Below are 25,051 nucleotides of genomic sequence, written 5' to 3' on the forward strand. Positions count from 1 at the left end.
AGTAAGGGGCTGAGTATGCAGCATTGAGGGGCACCGCTGTTAAGGATTATGATGGAGGAGGTATTGTTGCCTTTTCTTACTGTTGGTGGTCCAAGGGTCAGGAAGTCAAGGATCCAGTTGCAGATTGGGGGAGCAGAGTCCTAGGTCTTGGAGTTTGGAGATGAGTTTGGTTGGAGTTATGGCATTGAAGACAGAGTTGTAGTCAATTAGTAGGAGTCTGTACCCGATCCAAATCCAGTGCCCGGCCCTGTCACTGATTCAGGTCCTGGCTGTGACCAGTTCCTTCTGATGCATCGACCTCAGTACACTGGAGATGTAAACACTGCTCATTCTGAAACAATGTGGCTGTTAGCTCATGGCCAGGCAGTTCCAGACCTGTCTCGTTTTGATGGGAAGTTGGTTGTCCACAGCCCGGCCGTATGAATACTCAGTTGGAGACAAACAAAACTACAAGGTGCTGGAATCCCAGGTAGACAAGCAAGAGGCTGGATGAACACAGCAAGCCAGGCAGCATCAGGAGGCGGAGAAGTCAACGTTTCGGGTGTAACCCTTCTTCGGGACTGGGGGTGGGTGTGGGGGGAACTGCAGATAAAGGGGAGGGGGAGCAGGGTGGTGAGGTGTATGAATACTGTTTGCTGCAGCTCTGAGGTTTGCAAATTGCAGAATCCAGCTAGATTTAAACTTGGCTTCTACACTCGCGTTTTCTTTTGTATCCATGTCCCATGAAAAATATAACAATATTTCTGTAACAATCCTGGAAGTTATGGGTCACCTGACCACAGCCAGACCTTTGCTAATGGCAGTACATATCTCCAACTGGGTCAGCACCAACCCCTCTTACCTCCTGGATCAGTCAAGCCACTATGGCACCACACAGTCCACAGCCCAGACTGCAGAGGTACAAAACCCCTGACTAAGAATGCCCCAACCAGATGCCTGGCTGTGACGAATCCCCTGTAACTGGCGAGACAAGGCATACACGCTGTGAGCATGCAGGTAGGTGCTAAATGAACAAGCAAGTGAGCAGCCTCTGAGGGTGCAGCCATGAATTTATGGAATAGTGGATGGAGGGGCTGAATGGCGTACTTCTGCCCCTGATCCACATGGTCACATGTCAAAAGCTAATGGCCAAAGACAGGCATGAGCTATTCAGGATGATCTGAGAACTGTCAAAGTCACGACTAAAGTTTGGGTTGAGCATTACCAACAGCAGGACAGACTCAAGGACAATTCATAGTGAGTGCAAGAGGATGATTCAGTCCACAACCATCGCAAACATAGGTCCATTTCAATTTCTGTGGATGAAAATGTGCTGTATGGATATTCAAGTTTGTCCTTCCATGAGGATGATGAGAAGAAGATTACAGTTTTTCAAATGGAACCCAAGTTGAAGTGACTTAGAATCAGCTGACCAGAGCAAACAGCCAGTACCTGTGTGTGTAGGAAAATCAGAATCTGAGCATTTGAAGTGAGAATCTGTGTTGACGTTAATAGAAGGTGAAACTTTGAGAAGGCCTCAATGGGTAGATGTTATGAGAAGGCAAAAGTGAGTATTACAGATGCTGGAGATTAGAATCAAGAGTGTGGTGCTGGAAAAGCACAGCAGGTCAGGCAGCATCTGAGGAGCAAGAAAATCGATGTTTCGGGCAAAAGCCCATCATCAGGAATGAGGCTGGGACCCTAGGGGGTGGAGAGATAAATGATAAAGAAATCCTTCCTCGTCTCAGTCCTGAATAGCTTACCCCTTATTCTTAGACTGTGACCCCTAGTTCTGGACTTCCCAACATCGGAAACATTCTAGCCTATCCAGTCCCATTAGGATTTTATATGTTACTATGGGACTCCCCCCTCAGTCTTCTAAATCCTAGTGAATACAAGTTCAGTCAATTCAGTATTTCCTCATATTTAGTCCTGTCATCCCAGGAATCAGTCTGGTGAATCTTCACTGAATTTCCTCAATAGCAAGAATGTCCTTCTTTAGACTAGGATACCAAAACTGCACACAGTACTCAAGGTGTGGCTTCACCAAGGCCCTGTATATCTGCAGCAAGACATACGTACGTCAATATGCAAATCCTCTCGCCATGAAGGCCAGCATGTCCATGTTCAGCGATTGTTCCATCATGACACCCAGGTCTCGTTGCACCTCACCTTTTCCTAAGTTGACACTATTAGGAACATTGACAAGATGGGACGCAGTCAAATGAATGACAGATCAAATTCAATGTCATTAAATGTAAGAAGATAGAGTTTCACAGGAGGGTCCACAAGAGGATGTTTCATGGGAGAAGCAAATAGTAACAACCCCTCTCCTCTCAGAGAATTGTGGGGCTTTGGAACTCTGTCTCAGAAGGCAATGAAAAAATGACCACTGAACATTGGACAGACAGAAATAGAGAATTGGATAAGGGAACCAAAGACAGTTGAGAATGTGGAATTTGAAACAAATAGAATCATCATGATCTTATTGAATGATTGATAGGCTCCAAGGGGCCAAATGACCTATTTACACTGTGAATGCGAGTGTATATACACCTGTTCATAAGTAGCTCAGGTCCTGCCACTCAGTGGGATTGTCTGGCTTCACAAAGATAAAGTGTAATTGATAATAACTCCCATACCTTAAATGCATGATTGTCATCTCATCCACAAACATCCACTCCCTCCACCACTGACACTCTGTGGCTGCAATGTGTACTATCTACAGGATGCACTGCAGTAATTCACCGAAGATCCTCGGTCAACACCTTCCAAACCCATGACCGCTTCCATCCATAAGGACAAGTGCAGCGGATACATGGGAACATCACTATCTTCAAGTTCCCCTCGAACTTGGAAGTATATATCTGTTCTTTACTGTCACTGGATCAAAAACCTGGAATACTCCCTAACCGCATTGTGGAGCAACCTACAACACACGGACTGCAGTGGTTCAAGAAGGCAGCTCACCCCCATCTTTTCAAGGGTGACTGAGGGTGGGCAACGAATGTTTGGATAGCTAGTGATGCCCATGTCCCACAAGTGAATTAAAAAAAGGATTACACTTCAAAATTCCTGTTAGATAAAACATTTGAATCCTGCACTCATGAAATAAAACTAAAGAATATAATTATGTTGCTTCTTTAGAAATGTTAAATCTTCAATCAACAGTGGATGGAATGGTTTTTCAAAGAGAGTCCTGACTGTTCATCAAAAGCTGTGACAGCCAACTTCAGAGCTGCACTACTGCAAAGTTTCAGTCAAAAAGTCAATACCAGGTGAAACATGGTTTCGTACAACAGGTTTGTGGACAGGAGGTGTGACTCTCCATCACAATAAATGAACCAGCCCCTAACCAATCATATATTATCTATAATGAATACAGCATTGGGCTGCACAGAGTAAAGGTTTGGATTCTTCTGCACTTTAATGAATATTGGAGACAATTCCTGAGATATTTGAATGCGAAGAGTGATATTACAAATACAAGTTGTTGTGAACCTCAGTTCTTTTCAGCTTTGACCAGCTGTTCCTAACTGGAGACCATTTCTCTTCAGAATGGCAGAGTCTGGGAGAGATAAAGACAGTTCCATCCAGAACATCCGCACTGTGTACAGTATCAAGAACCCTGAGGAGAAAGTAAAGTTTTATAACACATGGGCAACAAGATATGAGAAGGTGATCTTGTTCTTTCAATCTCTCTCTTTGCTTTAATTCTCTGCTCCTGGCATCATGTTCAATTTGAATTTCCTTCGTTTGAGATATTCATTTCATTATATTTCCTGACAAGTCATAGAATACAAGCGATCATCAGCAGATCACCAATGACAATTGTAAGACTCAGATACATCAGTTTGCATTCACAGGTATTTCTAAACAACCTGTTCAGAGACATTATTATTATGCGCCAGTAGCAGGTGGGACTTGAACCCAGGCCTCCTGGCTCAGAGACATGGGCATTATCACCATGCCTCCTGGTCCCTGGATTGATGCTGCTTGTTTGTATGGGAAGTGAAGGTTGTAAACATTAACTTGAAGGTTAACTCCCCTTGTAGGGAGAGAAGAACAGGGACATAGACAAGTTATGATATACCGATAGGAAAGAAAGCCATAAAGCTAATGCTCATGTTATTTCTCACTAAAAGCATAATAATTAATGGCTGTATGTTGGCCTTTAGTGCAAGGGGATTAAAGTGTGAGAAGTAGAGAAGTCTTGTTGCAGTTGTACAGAAGGGTGAGACCACACCCGGAATACTATGTGAAAGTGTGGTCCCAATATTTAAGGAAGGATGCTCTGACATTGGAGATGGTACGTAATGGTCAAGTGGTTGGTCCCCAGGATGTGAGGTTTGTCACATGATAAGAAGCTGAATAAATTCGACCAATATTCTCTGGAGTTCAGAAGCATTAGAGTTGATCATATAAGAATCATGGCCTTATCAGAATAGACACTGAGAGATTGTTTCATCCAGCTGGGAATCTAGAACATGGACCCAAATTCCCAGGATGAAAGGACCGTCATTTAGGATTAGGAAAAAGAGAAATTTATTTGCTCAAAAAATTCTGTAGCCCACTGAGTTGTGGATGCTTCATCATTGAGGTATCTAACTGAAATAAACAGTTGTTTGGTTTGTTGAGGAAATTGAGGGATATGGGAAGTGGGTGGGAAACTCAGATTGAAGTCTAAGATTAGTTACTGTTGTTTTGTTTATTGGAGCAGACTCAATGGGCCAAATGTTTTCTCTGTAATGTAGCTCTGGAGCCACATTAAAACAATTTCTCTAGCTCTGTAATATTGTAAGTTAGGAAATAGAACTGAAAGATGCAAGATATTAATATTTTACTGAGATTCATGGAAACACTGACTAAGTATTGTTTTGTATGTTCTTACAAACCTGTCAGTGAGTATGAAGTCAGTGCAATGATGCTACCTGACAATCTGATTTGAGTTTAACAGATTTTGTCACAAAAAAATGCAATGTAATACAATAGCTATACAGTCATAGAGTTGTACAGCACAGAAACAGATCCTTCTGTTCAACTTGTCCATACCGACCAGACAACCTAAATTAACCCAGTCCCATTTGCCAGCACTTGACCTATATCCTTCTAATCCCTTTCTATTCATATAACCATCCAGGCATCTTTTAAATGTTGTAATTGTACCAGCCTCCACCACTTTCTCTGGCAGCTTATTCCATACATTCACCACTCTCAGCATGAAAATGTTACCCCTTAGGTCCCTTTCAGATCTTTTCCCTTTCACCTTAAATCTATGCCCCCTCGTTTTGGACCCTGGGGAAAAGACATTTCCATTTTATCCTAACCATGCTCCTCCTGATTTGATAAACCTCTATAAGGTCATCCCTCAACCTCCGACGCTCCAGGCAAAACATCCCCAGCTTATTCAGCCTCTCCTTAGAGCTCACACCCTCCAATATCCTTGTAAATCCTTTCTGAAACCTTTCAAGTTCAACAATATCTTTCCTATAGCAGGGAGAGCAGAAATGAATGCAGTATTCCAAAAGTGGCCTCACCAATGTTCTGTACAGTCACAAGACCTCCCATCTCCTGTACTCCATGCAGTGGCCAGTAAAGGAAAGCATTACCAGGGGAATATATTACGGGGAACAAAGAAATGGCAGAAGAATTGAATTGGTACTTCAGATCTGTGTTCATTGGGGAAGACACAAGCAATCTCCCTGAGGTAACAGTGGCTGAAGGACCTGAACTTAAGGGAATTTATATTTGCCAGGAATTGGTGTTGGAGAGACTGTTAGGTCTGAAGGTTGATAAGTCCCGGGGCCTGATGGTCTACATCCCAGGGTACTGAAGGAGTGGCTCTAGAAATCGTGGATGCGTTCGTGATTATTTTGCAGAGTTCAATAGATTTGGGATCAGTTCCTGTGGATTAGAGGGTGGCTAACATTATACCACTTTTTAAGAAAGGTGGGAGAGAGAAAGCAGGAAATTATAGACCAGTTAGTCTGACCTCAGTGACGTGAAAGATGCTGGAGTCTATTATAAAGGATGAAATTACGACACATCTGGATAGTAGTAACAGGATAGGTCAGAGTCAGCATGGATTTGTGAAGGGGAAATCATGCTTGACTAATCTTCTGGAATTTTTTGAGGATGTAACTCTGAAGATGGACGAGGGAGATCCAGTAGATGTAGTGTACCTGGACTTTCAGAAAGCTTTTGATAACGTCCCACATAGGAGGTTAGTGAGCAAAATTAGGGCAAGGTATTGGGGGCAAAGTACTAACTTGGATTGAAAGTTGGTTGGCTGATAGGAAACAAAGAGTACTGATAAACGGCTCCATTTCAGAATGGCAGGCAGTGACCAGTGGGGTACTGCAGGGATCAGTACTGGGACCACAGCTTTTTACAATATATGTTAATGATATAGAAGATGGTATTAATAATAAAATTAGCAAATTTGCTGATGATACTAAGCTGGGTGGCAGGGTGAAATGTGTGAGGGTGTTAGGAGATTATAGGGTGATCTGGACAGGCTAGGTGAGTGGATAGATGCATGGCAGATACAGTTTAATGTGGATAAATGTATGGTTATCCACTTTGGTGGCAAGAACAGGAAGGCAGATTACTACCTCAATGGAATCAGTTTAGGTAAAGGGGCAGTACAGAGAGATCTGGGTGTTCTTGTACACCAGTCATTGAAGGTAAGCATGCAGGTACAGCAGGTAGTGAAGAAGGCTAATAGCATGCTGGCCTTCATAACAAGAGAGATTGAGTATAGAAGAAAAGAGGTTCTTCTGCAGCTGTACAGGCCCTGGTGAGACCACACCTGGGGTACTGTGTGCAGTTCTGGTCTCCAAATTTGAGGAAAGACATTCTGGCTATTGATGGAGTGCAGCGGAGGTTCACGAGGTCAATTCCTGGAATGGCGAGATTACCTTACACTGAAAGACTGGAGCGACTGGGCTTGTATACGCTTGAGTTTAGAAGACTGAGAGGGGATATGATTGAGACATATAAGATTATTTAAGGATTGGACACTCTGGAGGCAGGAAACATATTTCCGCTGATGGGTGAGTGCTGAACCAGAGGACACAGCTTAAAAATACGGGGTAGACCACTTAGGACAGAGATGAGGAGAAACTTCTTCACCCAGAGAGTGGTGGCTGTGTGGAATGCTCTGCCCCAGAGGGCAGTGGAGGCCCAATCTCTGGATTCATTTAAGAAAGAGTTGGATAGAGCTCTCAAGGATAGTGGAATCAAGGGTTATGGAGATAAGGCAAGAACAGGATACTGATTAAGGATGATCAGCCATGATCATATTGAATGATGGTGCAGGCTCGAAGGGCAGAATGGCCTACTCCTGCACCTATTGTCTATTATCAAAGGCCTTCTTCACTATCCTATCTACCTGCGACTCCACTTTCAAAGAAATATGAACCTGCGCATCAAAGTATTTTTGCTCAGCAATGCTCCCCAGAACACTACCATTAAGTATATAAGTCCTGCCCTGATTTGCTTTCCCAAAATGCAGCATCTCACATAAACTCCATCTGCCACTTCTCAGCCCATTGGCCCACCTGCCATACGGTCATAGAGTTGTACAGCACAGAAACAGAATCTTCTGTTCAACTCGTCCATACTGACCAGATATCCTAAATTAATACAGTCCTATTTGCCAGCACTTGGCCGATATCCCTCTAAACCCTTCCTATTCATATACCCATCCAGATGCCTTTTAAATGTCGTAATTGTATCAGCCTCCACCACTTCCTCTGGCAGTTCATTCCATACACTCACCACTCTCAGCATGAAAAAGTTACCCCTTAGGTTCCTTTTAGATCTTTCCCCTTTCACCTTAAATCTGTGCTCCCCTAGTTTTGGACCATGGGAAAAATGACCTTGTCTATTTATCTTATCCATGCCCCTCATGATTTGGTAAACCAATATAAGGTCATCCCTCAACCTCCGGTGCTCCAAGTAAAACATCCCCAGCCTATTCAGCCTCTCCTTATAGCTCAAACCCTCTAACCCCGGAAACATCCTTGTAAATCTTTTCTGAACCCTTTCAAGTTCAACAACATCTTTCCAATAGCAGGGAGACCTGAACTGAATGTAGTATTCCTTCTTCACTGTCCTGCCTACCTGCGGCTCCATTTTCAAGGAAACATGAACCTGCACATCAAAGTATTTTTGCTCAGTTATATTCCCCAGGACCCTACCATTAAATGTATAAGACCTGCCCTGATTTGCTTTCCCAAAATGCAACACCTCACATTTAGCTAAGTTAACCTTCATCTGCTACTCTTTGGCCCTTCAGCCCATTTGATGAAAGCCCGGCTTTCCTCTGAAGCTACCCTCTAGTCTTTGGGCCTCTCACCCATGGCTGTCAATGATACAAATATCTTAGCAAGGATGCAGCAATCAATTCCTTAGCTTCTCACAGAGTCATCTGGGATAGCTGTTAAGATCCCTGGGATTTATTCCACCTTTATGTTTTAAGACATCCAGCACCTCCTCCTCTGTAATATGGACACTGCTTCACTACTTATTTCTGCAAGTTCTCTAACTTCCATGTCCTTCTCCACAGTAAATACTGACACAAAATACTCGTTTAGTATCTCACTCATCTTCTGTGGTTCCACACATAGATGCCCATGTGATCTTTGGGTCCTATTCCCTACCTAGTTACTCTTTTGTCTTTAACATATTCTTGTAATCTCTTTGAATTCCCCTTAAGCCTATTTGCAAAGCAGTCACATGTCCCCTTTGTGCCATCTAATTTCCCCCTTGGGGATACTCCTGCTGCCTTTATTCTCTTCTAGGGATTCACTTGATCCCAGCTATCTATACCTGACATACACCTGCTTCTTTTTCTCGATCAGAGCCTCAATTTCTCTTGTCGTCCAGCATTCCCTACACCTACCAGCCTTACTCTTTGCACTAACAGGAACAGACTGGCTCTGAACACTCCTTGTCTCATTCATGAAGGCCTCCCACTTTCCAACCATCCCTTTACCAGTAAACAGCCTTTCCAAATCAACTTTTGAAAGTTCTTGCCTAATACCGTCAGAACAAAGAATGCATTTGAATCATGTTGAAATGTTTGAAGATTTGGAAATTGAGAAATAGTTGCTGCGAAAGACCAGTCCTCTCGATGAACTTCAGATATGTTGGAAAGATGCCAGATGACACTGAGAGACTGCATTTATAAAAGGAAGATCAACAATCTTTAAGATCGTTTTCAACAGATTATTGCTAATTTTGTCATGATCTTGTGTGATTTGATGATTTTCAGAAGGAGTTAAAAACAGTGGGCAGAATCCTGCCTGCCTCTGACCGATGCAGACAAGGAAAGTGTGTAAATCAGTGAGACATCAAGCGAGGCCCTTCTTGATGTCAAGACCAAAAGATTACACTTTCCAACCGAGTCCTGCTCATGAGCAGTGAGAGGAAAAAGTGAGGTCTGCAGATGCTGGAGATCAGAGCTGAAAATGTGTTGCTGGAAAAGCACAGCAGGTCAGGCAGCATCCAATGAACTGAAGGAGGGCTAATGCCCGAAACATCGAATCTCCTGTTCCTTGGATGTTGCCTGACCTGCTGCGCTTTTCCAGCAACACATTTTCAGCCACGAGCAGTGAGAGGCTTGTTAACATGAAATGTCTCTTATTTTCACCGTCACTATTAACTGATCTTTCCTTATTAATGTTCACTGTCCCATTCACACCAGTCATTCATCACAAAACCCTCACAGTGTGAAAGCAGGCCATTTGGCCCATTAGGTCCACGCCGACCCTCTGAGGATTGTACCTCTCAGACCCACCCTATTCATATAGCCCTATGTTTCCCATGGCTAGAGCAGCTAACCTGCACATCATGAGCCATTTAGCATGGCCAATCCACCTAACTCACACGTCTTTGGACTGTGAGATAAACCTGAGCATCCGGAGGAAACGCACTCAGACATGGGGCAAATGTGCAAACTTCAGACAGACAGTCACTCGAAGGTAGAATCGATCCTGGGTGCCTGGGTCTGCGAGGCAGCAGTGCTAACCACTGAGCCATCATGCTACACCCTAAGTCCTATTCTCCCACTCCTTGCAGGGTAGTCCTCACCTGCTTTTGGGGTGCCATGGAACTTCGACATTGGATCTTGATCTGAGGGACATGCAGCAGCAGCACAGGAAGCCAATAGGAGATGGTAAGTGCTGCATGAGAACTGAATCCTCAGCATCCCAACTGCACATCACCTCCCTGAAAGGAATCATTACATAGAGTCGGCTGGTGAATTCTAACATTTCAAATGGGAAAGAAATCAATTCCATGCTCCTATGCACTGTTAACAAGACCTCCTATCTCTGATGGGGATAGGTAATTGACTGAGTTTTGCCAGAATAATGTTAGCATCCATTGCTTTTGCAGTGTTCAGTGCCCCCAACCATGTCTTAACGTCATGTGGAGTCAATCGGATTGGCTGAAGACTGGTATCTGTGATACTTGGGAGTATTAGAGGAGGCTGAAATAGATCACCCACTTGGCAATTCTGGCTGAAGATTGTTTGCGAAAGCTTCAGCCTTACTTTTTGTACAGGTGGAGAAAGTGAGATCCGCAGATGCCGGAGATCAGAGCTGAAAATGTGTTGCTGGAAAAGCGCAGCAGGTCCGGCAGCATCCAAGGAGCAGGAGAATCGACGTTTCAGTCATAAGCCCTTCTTCAGGAATGAGGAAAGTGTACCAAGCAGGCTAAGATAAAAGATAGGGAGGAGGGGCTTGGGGGAGGGGCGATGGAGATGTGATAGGTGGAAGGAGGTCAAGGTAAGGGTGATAGGCCGGAGTGAGGTGGGGGCAGAGAGGTCAGGAAAAAGATTGCAGGTTAGGAAGGCGGTGCTGAGTTTGAGGGATTTGACTGAGACAAGGTGGGGGGAGGGGAAATGAGGAAACTGGAGAAATCTGAGTTCATCCCTTGTGGTTGGAGGGTTCCTAGGAGAAGATGAGGCGCTCTTCCTCCAACCGTTCTTATGGTCTGGCGATGGAGGAGTCCAAGGACCTGCATATCCTTGGTGGAGTGGGAGGGGGAGTTAAAGTGTTGAGCCACGGAGTGGTTGGGTTGGTTGGTCCGGGTGTCCCAGAGGTGTTCTCTGAAACATGCCGCAAGTAGGCGGCCTGTCTCCCCAATATAGAGGAGGCCACATCGGGTGCAGCGGATGCAATAGATGATGTGTGTGGAGGTGCAGGTGAATTTGTGGCGGATATGGAAAGATCCCTTGGGGCCTTTGAGAGAAGTAAGGGAGGAGGTGTGGGCGCAAGTTTTGCATTTCTTGCAGTTGCAGGGGAAGGTGCTGGGAGTGGAGGTTGGGTTGGTGGGGGGTGTGGACCTGATGAGGGAGTCACGGGGGGAGTGGTCTTTTCAGAATACTGATAGGGCAGGGGAGGGAAATATATCCCTGGTGGTGGGGTTTGTTTGGAGGTGGCGGAAATGACGGCGGATGATACGCTGTATACAGAGGTTGGTGGGATGGTAGGTGAGAAAGTTTTTGGTACTTATTGTCTTTAATTTCCGATATAGCTAGGAAGAACTGTTTGTTTAGTGTATGGATTCTTCTGTGGATGAAGAACATTAGAGGTCCTTTGCAAGTCTGTGAGAGTGTTGTCCTGAGCTGGGGTAGGGCTGATTGCAGGGAATGTAGGTAGCGACGCATGGCTGCAAGTGTGGAGCGGAGGATCCGGAGCGAGGTCTGTTGCTGGAGGCTTCGGATTTGTTGTAGGTACAGGTTGTCCTGGTTGGGTCCAAATTTTGTTGGTCGGAATGTAGTCCAGAGTCCGTATGGGATCAGTCGGTTCTGTAGGCAGGTGCGGAGGGAGGAGATGACCTGGGTGTGCAGTGAGAGAGGGACTCACTGAAATCCTTGTAGAGGGAGGAAGAGAGCTTCTTTAAGGAAGGCATCCTTGCAAGAGGATTCGCAGTAGGTTAAAATCTTCGAGGAGAAAGTGAGATCTGCAGATGCTGGAGATCAGAGCTGACGTACAGGTGTGCTGGCATCTTCCATCATTGAGAATGAGCATTTTGGGGAGTCTACCCCTGCAGTCAGTTGTTTAATTGTCCATCATTATTCATGACTGGATGTGACAGGACTGCGGAGCGTACATCTGATCCATTGGCTGTGTCACTTAGCTCCATCTATCACTTGCTACTTGTGGTATTTGGCATGCAAGTAGTCCTGATGGTATCTTCACTAAGCTGACACCTAATTTTCAGGTATGCCTGAGTAATCTCCTGACTTCCTCTCTTATTCTCTCCATTGATCTGCTGGCTTGGTGGTAATGATTGAGAGGGGGAATGCTGGTCAATGAGGTACAATTCTGCTGCTGTTGACGATGACGGGTGCCCAGTCTTGAGGTGCTAGATCGGTTCAAAATCTGTCCGATTTAGCATGATGATAATACCATACAACATGATGGAGGGTGTTCGTCACCACAAGGACTGTGCTGTGGGCAGTACTACTGATATAGTTGTGGACAGATGCAAATGCAGCCAGCAGATTAGTGAGGATGAGGTCAAATATGTTTTTCCCTTTGTTCGTTCCCTCACCACCTGCCACAGATTCAGCCTAGCAGCGATATCCTTCAGGACCTGACCAGCTCGATCAGTAATGGTGCTGCTGAGGTACTCCTGATGGTGGAGATTGAAGTCCCCCACACAGAGTACAATCTGCACCTTTGTAGTCAGCTGTCAGTATGACAGGACATAGCCAGAGATGATAATACTCTCTGGGACAATGTTTGTAAAAGTATGATTCTATGAGAGAGACTATGATCTGGACTCACGTGAACACACACTTCCTAAAGGACATTAATAAACTAGATGGGCTTTTATGAAGTTTAAATTGTTTTCATAGTCATCACTAAACCATTTTTTTTTAACTTTAAAGCTGAAGGCTTTTGTTAACTGAATTCAAATTGCACTGTTTGTCACAGTGGGATTCGAACCCAAGCCCCAGATCATTAGCTGGTGCCTCAGTATCGTTCAGTGACAATAGTACTACACCACCGTCTCTCCTCATCTATATCCAGGCACACTTGTGCAACATGACTTGATTCACTCCCAAGTGCACAAGGAAAACAATTGCGTCCTTCACTATTGAACATTTCTCTGATGGGAATTATTGAACGAAATTAATAAAGATAACTTTTCCTTTTTTAAGGATCTTGCATTGATAAATTATCAGGCTCACATCTTTGCTGCTGAGATACTGGACCCTGTATTTCCCAAAAAGCGAGAGGATGCTCTCGTCCTGGACATTGCCTGTGGAACAGGAGGGGTTGCTGAACAGGTATCAGACCAAACATCAATCAAATTAACACATGTTTATTTCAGGTTCTGTTGTTATATATAGAATTAGAGTTAAATGGTAATCTTCTTCCTGACCTGCTCAGTAAGCTTGATCTGTATGCTATGATTGACAGTCCCAGTTAATGTTTGAAGCTATCAGTGATTTCAGATGTTGTCCGCCACATGGAACTGGGGGAGGACAGTTCCAATGGAGACCTGCTGAACCGTGTATTATATTCCCAGCTGACATTATTACTGGACAGGTCAGATCCCAGACTAGAACCTGGCTACATCGATCGTACTTTGGTTTGTTTTGGTATTAACAAAGTGGTAAGTGCTCAATGCTATAAAATAGTTTCTTATCAAAACAAATGAGGACAAAATAGAATAAACAAAACTATCTACTGATAATACAGATTTAAAGATTTCTAATTGTGCAGTAAAAGTATCCTTTTACTACTTCTGAAAACACTCCTTTATAAATTGAAAAGACACAAATAGCTTTTCAATTGTACCAAAAACACATCCCTGGGACAGCACACAAAACACCATTCATGTAGAGTCCTGTTATGAAACATCTCTCTAGGTTTAAGTCTCTTGTGATTTCAGCTTTTAAATGCAGATAACTTCATCCTGGGGCTATTAGACACCTGCTTAAAATTACTAAGCTTTAAGTAACCTCTTCAGTGTTTTATCCCAACATTTCTAGTCTGGGATTAACACCCACTGTTCACTCTAAAGTAACTGAGTTCACAATATGTCCGTTCTTTTTCAGGAATAGCAGTCTACATAGCCATTCTATTCGAAAGGCTTCACAGGAATGTTCTGAACTCAAAGTTAAACTAAAAAAAGACTTCTCTCCCTGAGCCGTGGCTGTTTTCTCTAAACTTTAAAAAAGCAAATTCCAGGTGACTTCAAAAACACTTCAAAATCTGGACACCCCATTATTTAGTTTGCTTAGTCACAAAACAGTCTGAAATAAATAAAACATTAGAAGTGCAAACAAAACCCATTGATTCTAAACCAGACCTCAATAACTGTATTGAAAGAAATAGCTGCAGAAATACTTACAAGTTAATTAATTCCAGACACACAGAAAACCCATCAGTTACTGATGCAAAATCCAGAAACCCAAACGTACAGTAAATTATTTATATGTAAAAATATAGATCACACAATTTGTATCACACATGCTTCTGCAAACAGTTCAATTAGCTACTATTGTTCATTGCTATGTATCTATGTTCACCAGTGTTATTCCCAGTTCCAGAGGAGCAGAAAGATTTGAGAGATCAAGTATAGTGGGCAAATACAAAAGATAATTAAAAGGTCTAATGCAATGTTGGCCTTTTTTTTGAAATACAAGAAGATAGGAAAGGTTTGTCATAGTTTTCTAAAGCATGGTTAGAATCCACCAAACTAACCCCATTCAGCTGTGGGCACCACCACTGGGGAAGGATGCACTGTTCTTGGAGGGTACGCAGCTTCACAGAAAGATTGTAAACTCCTGGCAACCATTTGAGACTAAAGCAGATTGTTTATAACCATAGTATCATAAAGCTGAGAACCCAGTGAGGTAAAGCTGTCATCGTTAGGTTACCTTTACTGGAACATGTTTGCCCTGTACCCTTGCTCCTTGACCCTACTTTGACATTGTTTTGTCTGCAATTGGCTGTTCTTTGTCCACATTGGTCAAATCATATTTTAGTGACGTTTTAGTGAAACCCATTGGAATAGTCAAGAGTAGAAATGACATCAGTGTAGTTAAACATATCAGTAGGAAATGAGCTGAAGTAGTGACATAGATTTTCCATGTATCACATTCAAAAGGCAAGAAAAATGATTCCAAGATTTTTTTTTAGAAAACTACATTCTCATGTTTAAATTTAAAACAGCAGATACTGGACTTCAGATTGATTTTATCAACTGCACAATGTGCTTCTCACGAACCTCTGATGGACAAAAGCTAATTCATCATTGTCCTGGACTTTTTTGCATTGCGTAGACATTCCAGTCAAACCAGGGTAAATGCACAATAGATGAGATGTCTACCTCACCCAGTTCAAAACGAAGGGAGGGCTATTATAACTCATTTCACCTGAGTTGGTGCTAACGGCCCCAAGTTATCCCTAGAAACGCATTTGGTTTACACTAGATACATCAAAACCATCTCAGTACCTGAACTGAATCATCCTGGAAAGCTGGTCCTGTCATTGACTGCTGGTTTTTGAATGACTTTAATTATATAGCTCTGACCTCTTGGCTCAGATTTTTTAACATCTGAACAGACAAAAGCAGCTCAGGATCCAGTAAAAGCTAGTCTTGATTTCTTTCAAACCCTGATTGCCAGGAAGAATCACGTACTTCACCTGAAAAGTGAACTAATTCCCAGCCGAAAAGAGTCATATTGCTCAACATTTAATGGCATCCACCTGCATCGGAGCTCTGCCAAAACAGGTCACTTCAGGAATCACCAGTGGAGTCTAAGTCACAGAAATGGAGAACTACGCCTTCTTCATTCTTAAAAGGAAAGTTGTTGTAGGTCATTTCGAAATTGAACTTCATGGACAAAGGATGAGGGAGGGGTGAGGGTTGGGAGGGGGAATTCATAATGGTGCATTTCAAACAGGAAAGAAATGAGACAAGAACGTGACATTCAAATCCACCTCTGTTATGGACAGAAGAGAAGAAATTTGATTCACTCTCCCTCTCCCCTGCGACACAGGTTATAGAGGTGTCAAGTTGGCTCTCTTCATGAAGTTCCATCACATCAAAGGAGCTCTCTGAATGTAATTAGTGATCGATACCAGGTCAAAAGAGGCGAGGTTATGAACATAGGCTCAATCTTAGTCCCTCTGTGTTTAGAAGATTAAGAGATTACCTCGTTGAGATGTTTAAGACGATTAAAGGAGTTGAGAAAGTAAATAGAGAGAGAGAGAGAGAGAGAGAGGGAGAGACTGTTTCCTCTGGTGGGAAAACTCAGGATAAGAATTAAAGTCGGAAAGGAGTGATGTCAGGAAGAACTCCTTCAAACATAGGCTGGTGAAAATCAGAATCTCTCTCTTCCAAAAAGCTACTGAGGCTGGACCAGTTACAAATTTCATAAATATGATGCATATTCAGCACAGGTATTAAGAGTTAGAGAAGGAAGGTGAGGAAATGAAGTTAAAATATAGATCAGCCATTGAATATTAGATCAGGGCCAAGGTACTACATAGCAATCTCATGCCCTAAAGAGGACTTGAACTCAAGTTAAACGTCAGCAACATGGATGGCGGAGCTCCGGGGTCCTGCAGCACTATTAATTCATGAATAGGTTGATACAATAAAAGAGTTTAGATTTGATTATCTGATACTGATGTAGCTGAAGTGACTCTGACAACAGTAAGAGAGATTGAGAGAAGATGTCAGATTACAAGAAAGAGGAGCCTTCGCACCACACTACAGGGTTATACAGAGTAACCAGCAACATACAGCTGGAAATACAGGAGCTGTATAGTACATCAGGTGTGGAGGAGCCTTATCTAGACATTAAATGTGAGTACCCTCAGAGGCAGTATTTGTAGGTATCCATGTTCCAGGGTTAACAAGGAACAGTACCAAGATGTGGAGGAAGCAGCAATAACATAAAGTCATGGAGGTGCACGGCACAGTAAAAGGCTGTGCCAGTCAAAAGCAAGCATCTAACTATTCTAATCCCATTGTACAGCACTTGTCCCATAGCCTTGTGTGCCTTGGTATTGCACTGTAATATAAAGCAAGCTGTAAAGCATCGAGTCCACTGAACATTGTTGTTTTCTTTAGCTGCAGAAACGGGGATTTAGGAATTTCCATGGAATAGATGGCAGTGAAGGGATGTTGAAAATAGCTGAATCCAAAGGGCTGTATCAGAATCTGAAGAAGTGTCTGATTGTTCCAGGTGAACGACTCCCTGTGTCTTCAGGTAACAAACCTGTCCCAGATTTACAGCCATTCAGCCCAGCTGGTCAATACTGGGATTTATAATACGAGTTCCAGAACTGACATATTTCTGGAGACTTGATCTTATGACATTTGACACGATGTCATTCAATCACATGATGATGATCAATCACATGACATTTCATTCACAAGATTCACTGATTGCAAATATGTTTTTCATTTACCTTGAGAGGTTAAATGTCACCGAGCTATGAACAAAATATCTGTTTTACTAATGAGATAAACATCATAATTTATCAATTGAAGGGACAACGTAAAAGTGAAGAAATATTTAAGATTAAGTGAAATAAAAACTCCTTCTGTGTTTCTACAGTATCAACTACAATGATAACACTGAGTAAATGTAACAAAAATGTTATCAATAATAACCATAATTGATTTCTTTCAATTTTACAGCTTCTACAATGCTTAATAAATGATAAAAATCATAAATTAAACCAAAATTGAAAGCAAATCAATCCTCTGATTTTCCCACCATCCCCATTCTTCCCCCCACCTCACTCCTCACTCTGTCCCCCCACAGTCTGCCCCAACCCCACTTTCCCCAAAACCACACTTCCTCACTCCCACCTCACTCCCAATCTCCCCAAACCCCACACTTACCCCACCCCACCTCCCACTCTCCCCCAGCAGCACTTCCTCAACTCATCCCCTTAAGCAAAAATGCTTAACCTTAATTCAGCAAAGTTGACCAAATATGACATTGCCTTTTTCAAAATCAACGAAAGCTATTTTTGTGATAGTTTCTGATTCATGTCGGTGTGGTGATTGGAAAGAGGCCAGTCAGGTGGACTTCACAGGAAGGTCGACGTTTCAGGCAAAAGCCCTTTCCTGATGAAGGGCTTTTTCCTGAAACGTCGATTTTCCTGCTCTTCGGATGATGCCTGACCTGCTGTGCTTTTCCAGCACCACTCTAATCCAGACTCTGATTTCCAGCAACTGCAGTCCTCACATTTGCCTGCACTTCACAGAAGTTGAGTTCCCCCAATTGGGGCTGTTAATCTGGTCCAATCAGGGAGCCCTGGCTGACAGAAATAAACAGGCATGTCATGGGTTCTGTTCACTCTAGAATCTGACTCTGAGGGAGTTAACTCAGTGTCATACACCATGCACGTGTAAATAAAAGGTGACTTCACTAAGTATTACTCTATTTTCCCACTCCTTCTTTCTTATTTCTTATATTTCCTACTAGAATAACTGAGCTATGTTTATTAGCTTTTTTTGAGTCCACTTTCAAACCAATTAAAGTAGGCCTCTGATGTTATTCCACTTTCTGAAGCACATTTCCCTGCGCAATCACTTCCTTATACATCTTTACATCATTACATCCAATGATAATAACGACAACAGCAGTATCTTTATCAGCACATCTGATAACCTTGCGAGGGTTCAACCTGAAAGAACAGAATGCAGCAAGTTCAGAGGGAGACAGGGGGTGAGGGACACAGTCATATTAAAGAGGAGAAAGTGAGGACTGCAGATGCTGGAGATCAGAGTCATAGAGGGTGGCGCTGGAAAAGCACAGCTGGTCAGGCAGGATTTGAGGAAGTCTCTTCCTGCTTCTGCTGTCATCACCCCAGGCTGCCTGCTCTCACTCTCACCACCGGCCGCTCCAGGTTGCCTGCTCCCACTCTTACCACCACCAGCCTCCTCAGGTTGTCTGCTCCCACTCTTACCACCACCAGCCTCCCAGGCTGCCTGCTCCCACTCTTACCACCAGCGGCTTCTCCAGGCTGGCTGCTCCCACTCTCACCACCGGCCTCCCCAGGCTGCCTGCTCCCACTGTCACCACCACCGGCCTCTCCAGGCTGCCTGCTCCCCACTCTCACCACCACCGGCCTCCCCAGTCTGCCTGCTCCCATTCTCACCACCGGCCTCCCCAGGCTGCCTGCTCCCACTCTCACCACCACCCACGTCCCTAGGGTGCGTGCTCCCACCACCACTGGCCTCCCCAGGCTTCCTGCTCCCACTCTCACCACCACCGGCCTCCCCAGGCTGCCTGCTCCCACTCTCACCACACAGGCCTCTCCAGGCTGCCTGCTCCCACTGTCACCACCACCGGCCTCCCCAGGCTGCCTGCTCCCACTCTCACCACCACCGGCCTCTCCAGGCTGCCTGCTTCCACTCTCACCATCACCGGTCTCCCCAGGCTGCCTGCTCCCACTCTCACCACACAGGCCTCCCTAGGCTGCCTGCTCCCACTCTCACCACCACCAGCCTCCCCAGGCTGCCTGCTCCCACTCTCACCACCACCGGCCTCCCCAGGCTTCCTGCTGTCATCACCTTGCAGCCTGTTCCTATTCCCACTCTTGCTGCCTTGGGCCACCTGGTCCCACTGATGCTACCTTGTTTCACTTCAGAAAAGACAAAAATAATGAAGATTAAAGAGAAAAGAAGAAAGAAAAGGAGATGGAAGAATGGGGCTGGCCTGGTGCTGGAGAGGAGCCTACTCTGCCACCCTAGCATCTTGTGGACCTTGTCACACTGTGGGAAAAATACATTGAGGTGGGGGCATAAAGAGATGAAATTGAGTCCTTTGCTGAGTTATGGGTTGTTCAGCATCAGAATGGGAAAGGTCAGTGTGTACCTCTCCTTTTCCACATCCCTGTACACGTCTGTACCCAATCAGGATGGTCTGAAAATGCTCCACTTCTTCCTTGTGCTGAGTTTCTCCACCATTTTCCGTGTTTGGTTTGGATTTCCAGCATCGGCCCTGGTTTGCTTTTACTTCAGGCCTGCATGTTAGATCAAGAATTTACTCAAAAGTTGCAGTAGAATTCATTCCAAGTATTAGAAACCACAGTGGGAGCTGCATTCATTTCAGTTCTAAATCAAAGCAGGATGAAGGCGATAGCATGTAGCCTCATGTCATGTCGATTAGTTAACCCTTTTTGGGCCAACAGACCAAAGAACACCTTCCTGGGTAGCAGACAGCACTAGCAGTCCATAATTGCTGCAATGTCACGTTCTTCACTGAGAATGTATTGAATAGTTTGTTTTAGAATTTGATTATTTTATCATGGGGACAATAGTGTGCTGACAGTTTGGAGTTTTACTTTTTAATATGTTTCAGATGCCTATGATTTAGTGGTAGTTGCTGGTGCTCTGTCCTATGGACTACTGTCTTTGGATGTCCTTCCCGAGTTGCTGAGAGTCACAAAGCCAGGTGAGCAGAAAGCCTTCTGTATGTAAGACTAAGCAGCAAATACTGGTGCAGTAACATGTAAACTTCAACACAGAAGGAGGTGAAGGAATGCATAGTCACATGGGTTTGAACAGGTTCAGACAAGGCAAAGTCAGAGATAGGTTTGCCTCCATGCTGTAACATGGTGGATCACACATCCTGCTGCAATATCTGTCCTTCAAAAAACCTTCTTTGGAGTTGCCCCACTTGTTTCCACTCTCACCTATCCAATTACAATGAGAGAATCCAACATTCAACACCCATTAGCTCTGGAACCATCTAAGGACTAATATCCTCCATATCTACATGCTGGGCCCTGGGTAGCACCTACAAATATGAGATCAGAATTATGCCAAAGAGATTGGGCTGAGGCTCCTCTCTGTCTCCTTCAAGCTCTTTCTTGTATCCGTAATATCTGAGAGCCAGTCTTAGGAAGCAGCTCTAATACAACACTGAAAAGACTACAGGCATCCTTACAAGCTCTGTACTCTTCTCAACATTTCCATATCCACTTAACTATTGTCTCAAACTGAGCAGAAAATAGAATAAAATAACAGGACTATGTTTGATTTGATCTGAAGCTGAATATTCGACTTCCCCTCAGTTCCATTATAAAGCATACCTCCTTCCCATTCCAGACTTTGCTTGTGAGATTTCCCAGCTTCCATCCTTCATAAAGTTCCAGTTATTTAAATGTCTGATGTTCATTCTTTAATTTCCAGCAAAATCTGCTCATCTGTTAACTCTCTACTCACCAACCTGTGACTGCTCCCAATGCCCCAAAACCTCCCCAATCTCAGGTTCCAAACCCATCGCTCCCTTATTGTCTCCAGCTCTATAATGTCTCGGAACTCTCTGACCTGCTCACTTGGTCATTTTTCATCTTATTGTTACTTTAACTCTCACGTTGCTCAGAAAATTGAGCTGGAAAATAATAACAAAAAATTGTTAGTGAAACTCAGCAGGTCTGGCAGCATCTGTACAGAGAAAATAGAGTTAATGTTCCAAGTCCAGTGACCCTTTTTCTTTCCCTTGCTTTTTTTTACCTTCTACCCAAATGGACGTTACATCAGCTGAGTCTAGGTTGTATCTTACTACTGTCCTCAGCTCTTCTCTTAATAGTGTCAATGCACCACCTTTTCCATTCCTCCTGTCTTTCCAAAATTTCAAGTCTCCCTGAACTTTAAGCTCCCAGTTTTGATCCTATTTCCATTGCGCAATTACATCGATTTGTGCCGTTACATTGTCTACCTTAGTCTGAATGCTTCATGTATTAAGATACAAAGCCTTTAACTTTGGTCCATTGTCAAATTTCACTCCACTTTCATGGTTCCTTCACACAATCTGCCCCTTCCTTTTGCTTTCTGACAACAATCAGCCCGTCCCTAACTTGCAAAGGCTATCTCCTCATTTACCTTTCATTTTCTAATCTCCCATGCAACTGAAGAAATCTGAAGTATCTGTGGAGTTGTGAATGGTGCTGGACACTGTGCAATCATCAGAGAACATGCCTGTTACTGACCTTATGATGGAAGGAAGGTCATTGATGAGACAGCTGAAGATTATTTAGCTTTATAATAGCTTACAACAGCAACCATTTAATTTAAGTGCATAGTTATTTCTAAGAACATACAGTGGAATTCATAATCCCACTTCAAGGAATCTACAACCAGTTGGAGAAAGGTCTTCTGATACTCCAGATGGCTACCCTACCTGTGAGCTAAGAGCTTGAGGTTTAAGTCCCATTCCAGGACTTGATAGAATGAAGGTGCATTTTTAATGTAGCCAACAGATTGTATAGCAACTTCTAAGCCCTTCTACTATCCACAATAGCAGGCAATAAGATGTTCCTGATCAGCCATGTGTTTGGATGAAAATGGTGCCCATACCATCACTGTCCATAGCTCCAGGCCACAAGTTACACATAAAAGTGTATATTACCATAGCACCTACGTGGCATGAACAAATAAAAGACATGGACTGGATGCAGCACATATACTAGCCACAGCAGAAATTATTGTGCAGGGCTTGTAATTTGTCATTGGGCTGAGAATTCAAGAAAAAGAATCATCTGGAGTTGTCAATTCATAGAACATTACAGCTCCGTAATGGGCCCTTCGGCCCACAATGTTGTGTTGTCCTCTGGAACCAATCTGAAGTCCAGTCTAACCTACACTATTCCATTCTCCTATCCATATGCCTTTCCAATGACCATTTAAATGCCCTTAAGTTTGACGAGTCTACTACTGTTGTAGGCAGGGCGTTCCATACCCCTACTACTCTCTGAGTAAAGAAGCTACCTCTGACATCTGTGCTCCATCTATCACCCCTCAAATGAAAGCTAAGTCCCCTCGTGCTAGCCATCACCATCTGAGGAAAAAGACTCTCACTGTCCAACCTGCCAACCCTCTGATTATCTTACGTAATTGAGGGTTATCGGGAAATCTAAATCCAATTGAGAAATAGCAGGCATCGTGTTGTAATGTTGAGTAGTTGAGAAATCGGTCACCAGCTCCCATTGTGTAATGAAAGCCTTCGGACCTATGTCAACAAACAAGCATTAGCAATGATTTGTTTTAACAATCCAGGCATAATTTTCAAAGATTTAAAGGGCAGGTTGTTTAAATGGCTTGAAAATTTGAAGGTTTCCCAAAACAGTAGGTTTTGACACCTTTGATAATTGCTTTTGGTAATTGCTCTGATTTATATGGGTATCTACACATCCAAAATGCATATGGTGGAAGGGTTCTCTGTCCGTAATTTCACCTCTGACAAAATGATAGGTGACAGGTTCTACAGAAAGGACTTTAATTTTCAGGCACTTCTGTTATCTGCATAATGTGGGAGATTTCCATTGTGAAAATCTAGGTCCTTGTCTCAAAGATTCACTACTTATAACTCTTTCATCACTCTAATTATTCTTCCTTTTGTTTTCTGTTTCTGAATCTTCCCTTCCTTTCTTTCCCTCTTTCTGTTCCAAAGTCAGTATTGAATTCACCCATTCTAATCTCCTGCTTTTCAGTGCTTCTGTTGTTTATCTGTCGTTCTTTATTCTTTCGTGAGCTGTGAGTGTTGCTGGCCAGGCCAGTATTATTGACCATCCCGAATTGCCCTTTAACTGAGTAGTTTGTTAGGCCATTTCAGAGGGCAGTTAAGGATCAACACATCATCATGTAGGCCAGATCAAGTAAGGGCAGTAGATTTCTGTCCCTAAAGAACATTGAATGGGATTTTATGATGATGGTTGAGACTCACTTTATATTTCACTGTTAACAATTGAGTTTAAATTTCACCAGTTATTCAGGTGGGATCTGAATCCATATCATTGGTATTTCTAGTTCAGCCATATTACATCTATTATTCACCATCTCCTCTGTTTATTTTCCAATTCTTAAATCTTATTGAGGGTTGAGAAGATCTCCTGTTATTTCCCTCATTCACTCAGATCCCAAGGTCCTAAATTCCTCATCGTGCTGTTGGCGGTTCACTCTGTCAAAACTTCTTTCTGCTGAAGGTGAAGTGAACAATTCTAACGAGTTGTACATTCCATCAGAACATGGTGCTATAGAAAAATCTACCCCATTACTAGATACAAATTGAGATGATTCTAACAAACTGCCCTAACAGCTTTCACTACCTAATCTAATGGCAACACCCTGTCCTAATATCAGATCATCTAGGTTCTTTGCTTTCTAACCTTTCCCATCTCTAGAGGGATACATCAAACAAATTAGTGGTGAACAACTTTAAACAAGTTCATCTGGTACCACTGCCAGTTATGATGACCTGAAACTAGCAGTTTGAATAAAGCTTTTGCATTTCTTACAGAGGATGATCAGGCTGGACTGTTTTCCTTGGAATGTTGGAGGCTGAGGGGTGACCTTATAGAGGTTTATAAAATCATGAGAAGGTAGATAGGATGAATAGTCAAGGCTCTTTCCCAGGGTAGGGAAGTCTAAAACTAGAGGGCATAGGTTTAAGGTGAGAGGGGAAAGATTTAAAAGGGACCTAAGAGGCAGCTTTTTCACATAGAGGGTGGTGCGTGTATGGAATGAGCTGCAAGAGGAAGTGGTGGAGGCTGGTACAGTTACAACATTGATGGGCATATGAATAGGGAGGATCTAGAGGGATATGGGCCAAGTGCTGGCAAATGGTACTAGATTAATTTAGGGACATGGATGAATTGGACTGAATGGTCTCTGACCCTATGACACAATATTTATGTAAATACATTCTTATTTGGGGTTACAGACTGAGGAACGGTTAATTTAAGGCAGCACGGTGGCACAGTGGTTAGCACTGCAGCCTCACAGCGCCAGGGACCTGGGTTCAATTCCCGCCTCAGGTGACTGACTGTGTGGAGTTTGCACGTTCTCCCCGTGTCTGCGTGGGTTTCCTCCGGGTGCCCCGGTTTCCTCCCACAGTCCAAAGATGTGTGGGCCAGGTGAATTGGCCATGCTAAATTGCCCGTAGTGTTAGGTAAGGGGTATATGTAGGGGTATGGGTGGGTTGCGCTTCGGCAGGTCGGTGTGGACTTGTTGGGCCGAAGGGCCTGTTTCCACACTGTAAGTAATCTAATCTAATCTAATCTAATAG

At 43.5% G+C, this 25,051-nt stretch overlaps 1 protein-coding gene across 1 annotated transcript in view; it reads left to right on the forward strand.

The window, feature by feature from the left end:
* The window catches only part of LOC132828285 (methyltransferase-like protein 27), a 44,500-nt gene that overhangs the window by 17,462 nt on the left and 1,987 nt on the right, over positions 1-25,051 (forward strand). The window contains exons 2-5 of the mRNA XM_060845259.1: positions 3,537-3,657; positions 13,163-13,291; positions 17,095-17,233; positions 20,345-20,437. Of these exons, the coding sequence (XP_060701242.1) occupies positions 3,538-3,657; positions 13,163-13,291; positions 17,095-17,233; positions 20,345-20,437 (481 nt within the window). The 5' untranslated portion in view covers position 3,537. The remainder of the gene's footprint in view (positions 1-3,536; positions 3,658-13,162; positions 13,292-17,094; positions 17,234-20,344; positions 20,438-25,051) is intronic.

Source organism: Hemiscyllium ocellatum, chromosome 26 (assembly GCF_020745735.1).
Source record: "Hemiscyllium ocellatum isolate sHemOce1 chromosome 26, sHemOce1.pat.X.cur, whole genome shotgun sequence".
Lineage (NCBI taxonomy): Eukaryota > Metazoa > Chordata > Chondrichthyes > Orectolobiformes > Hemiscylliidae > Hemiscyllium > Hemiscyllium ocellatum.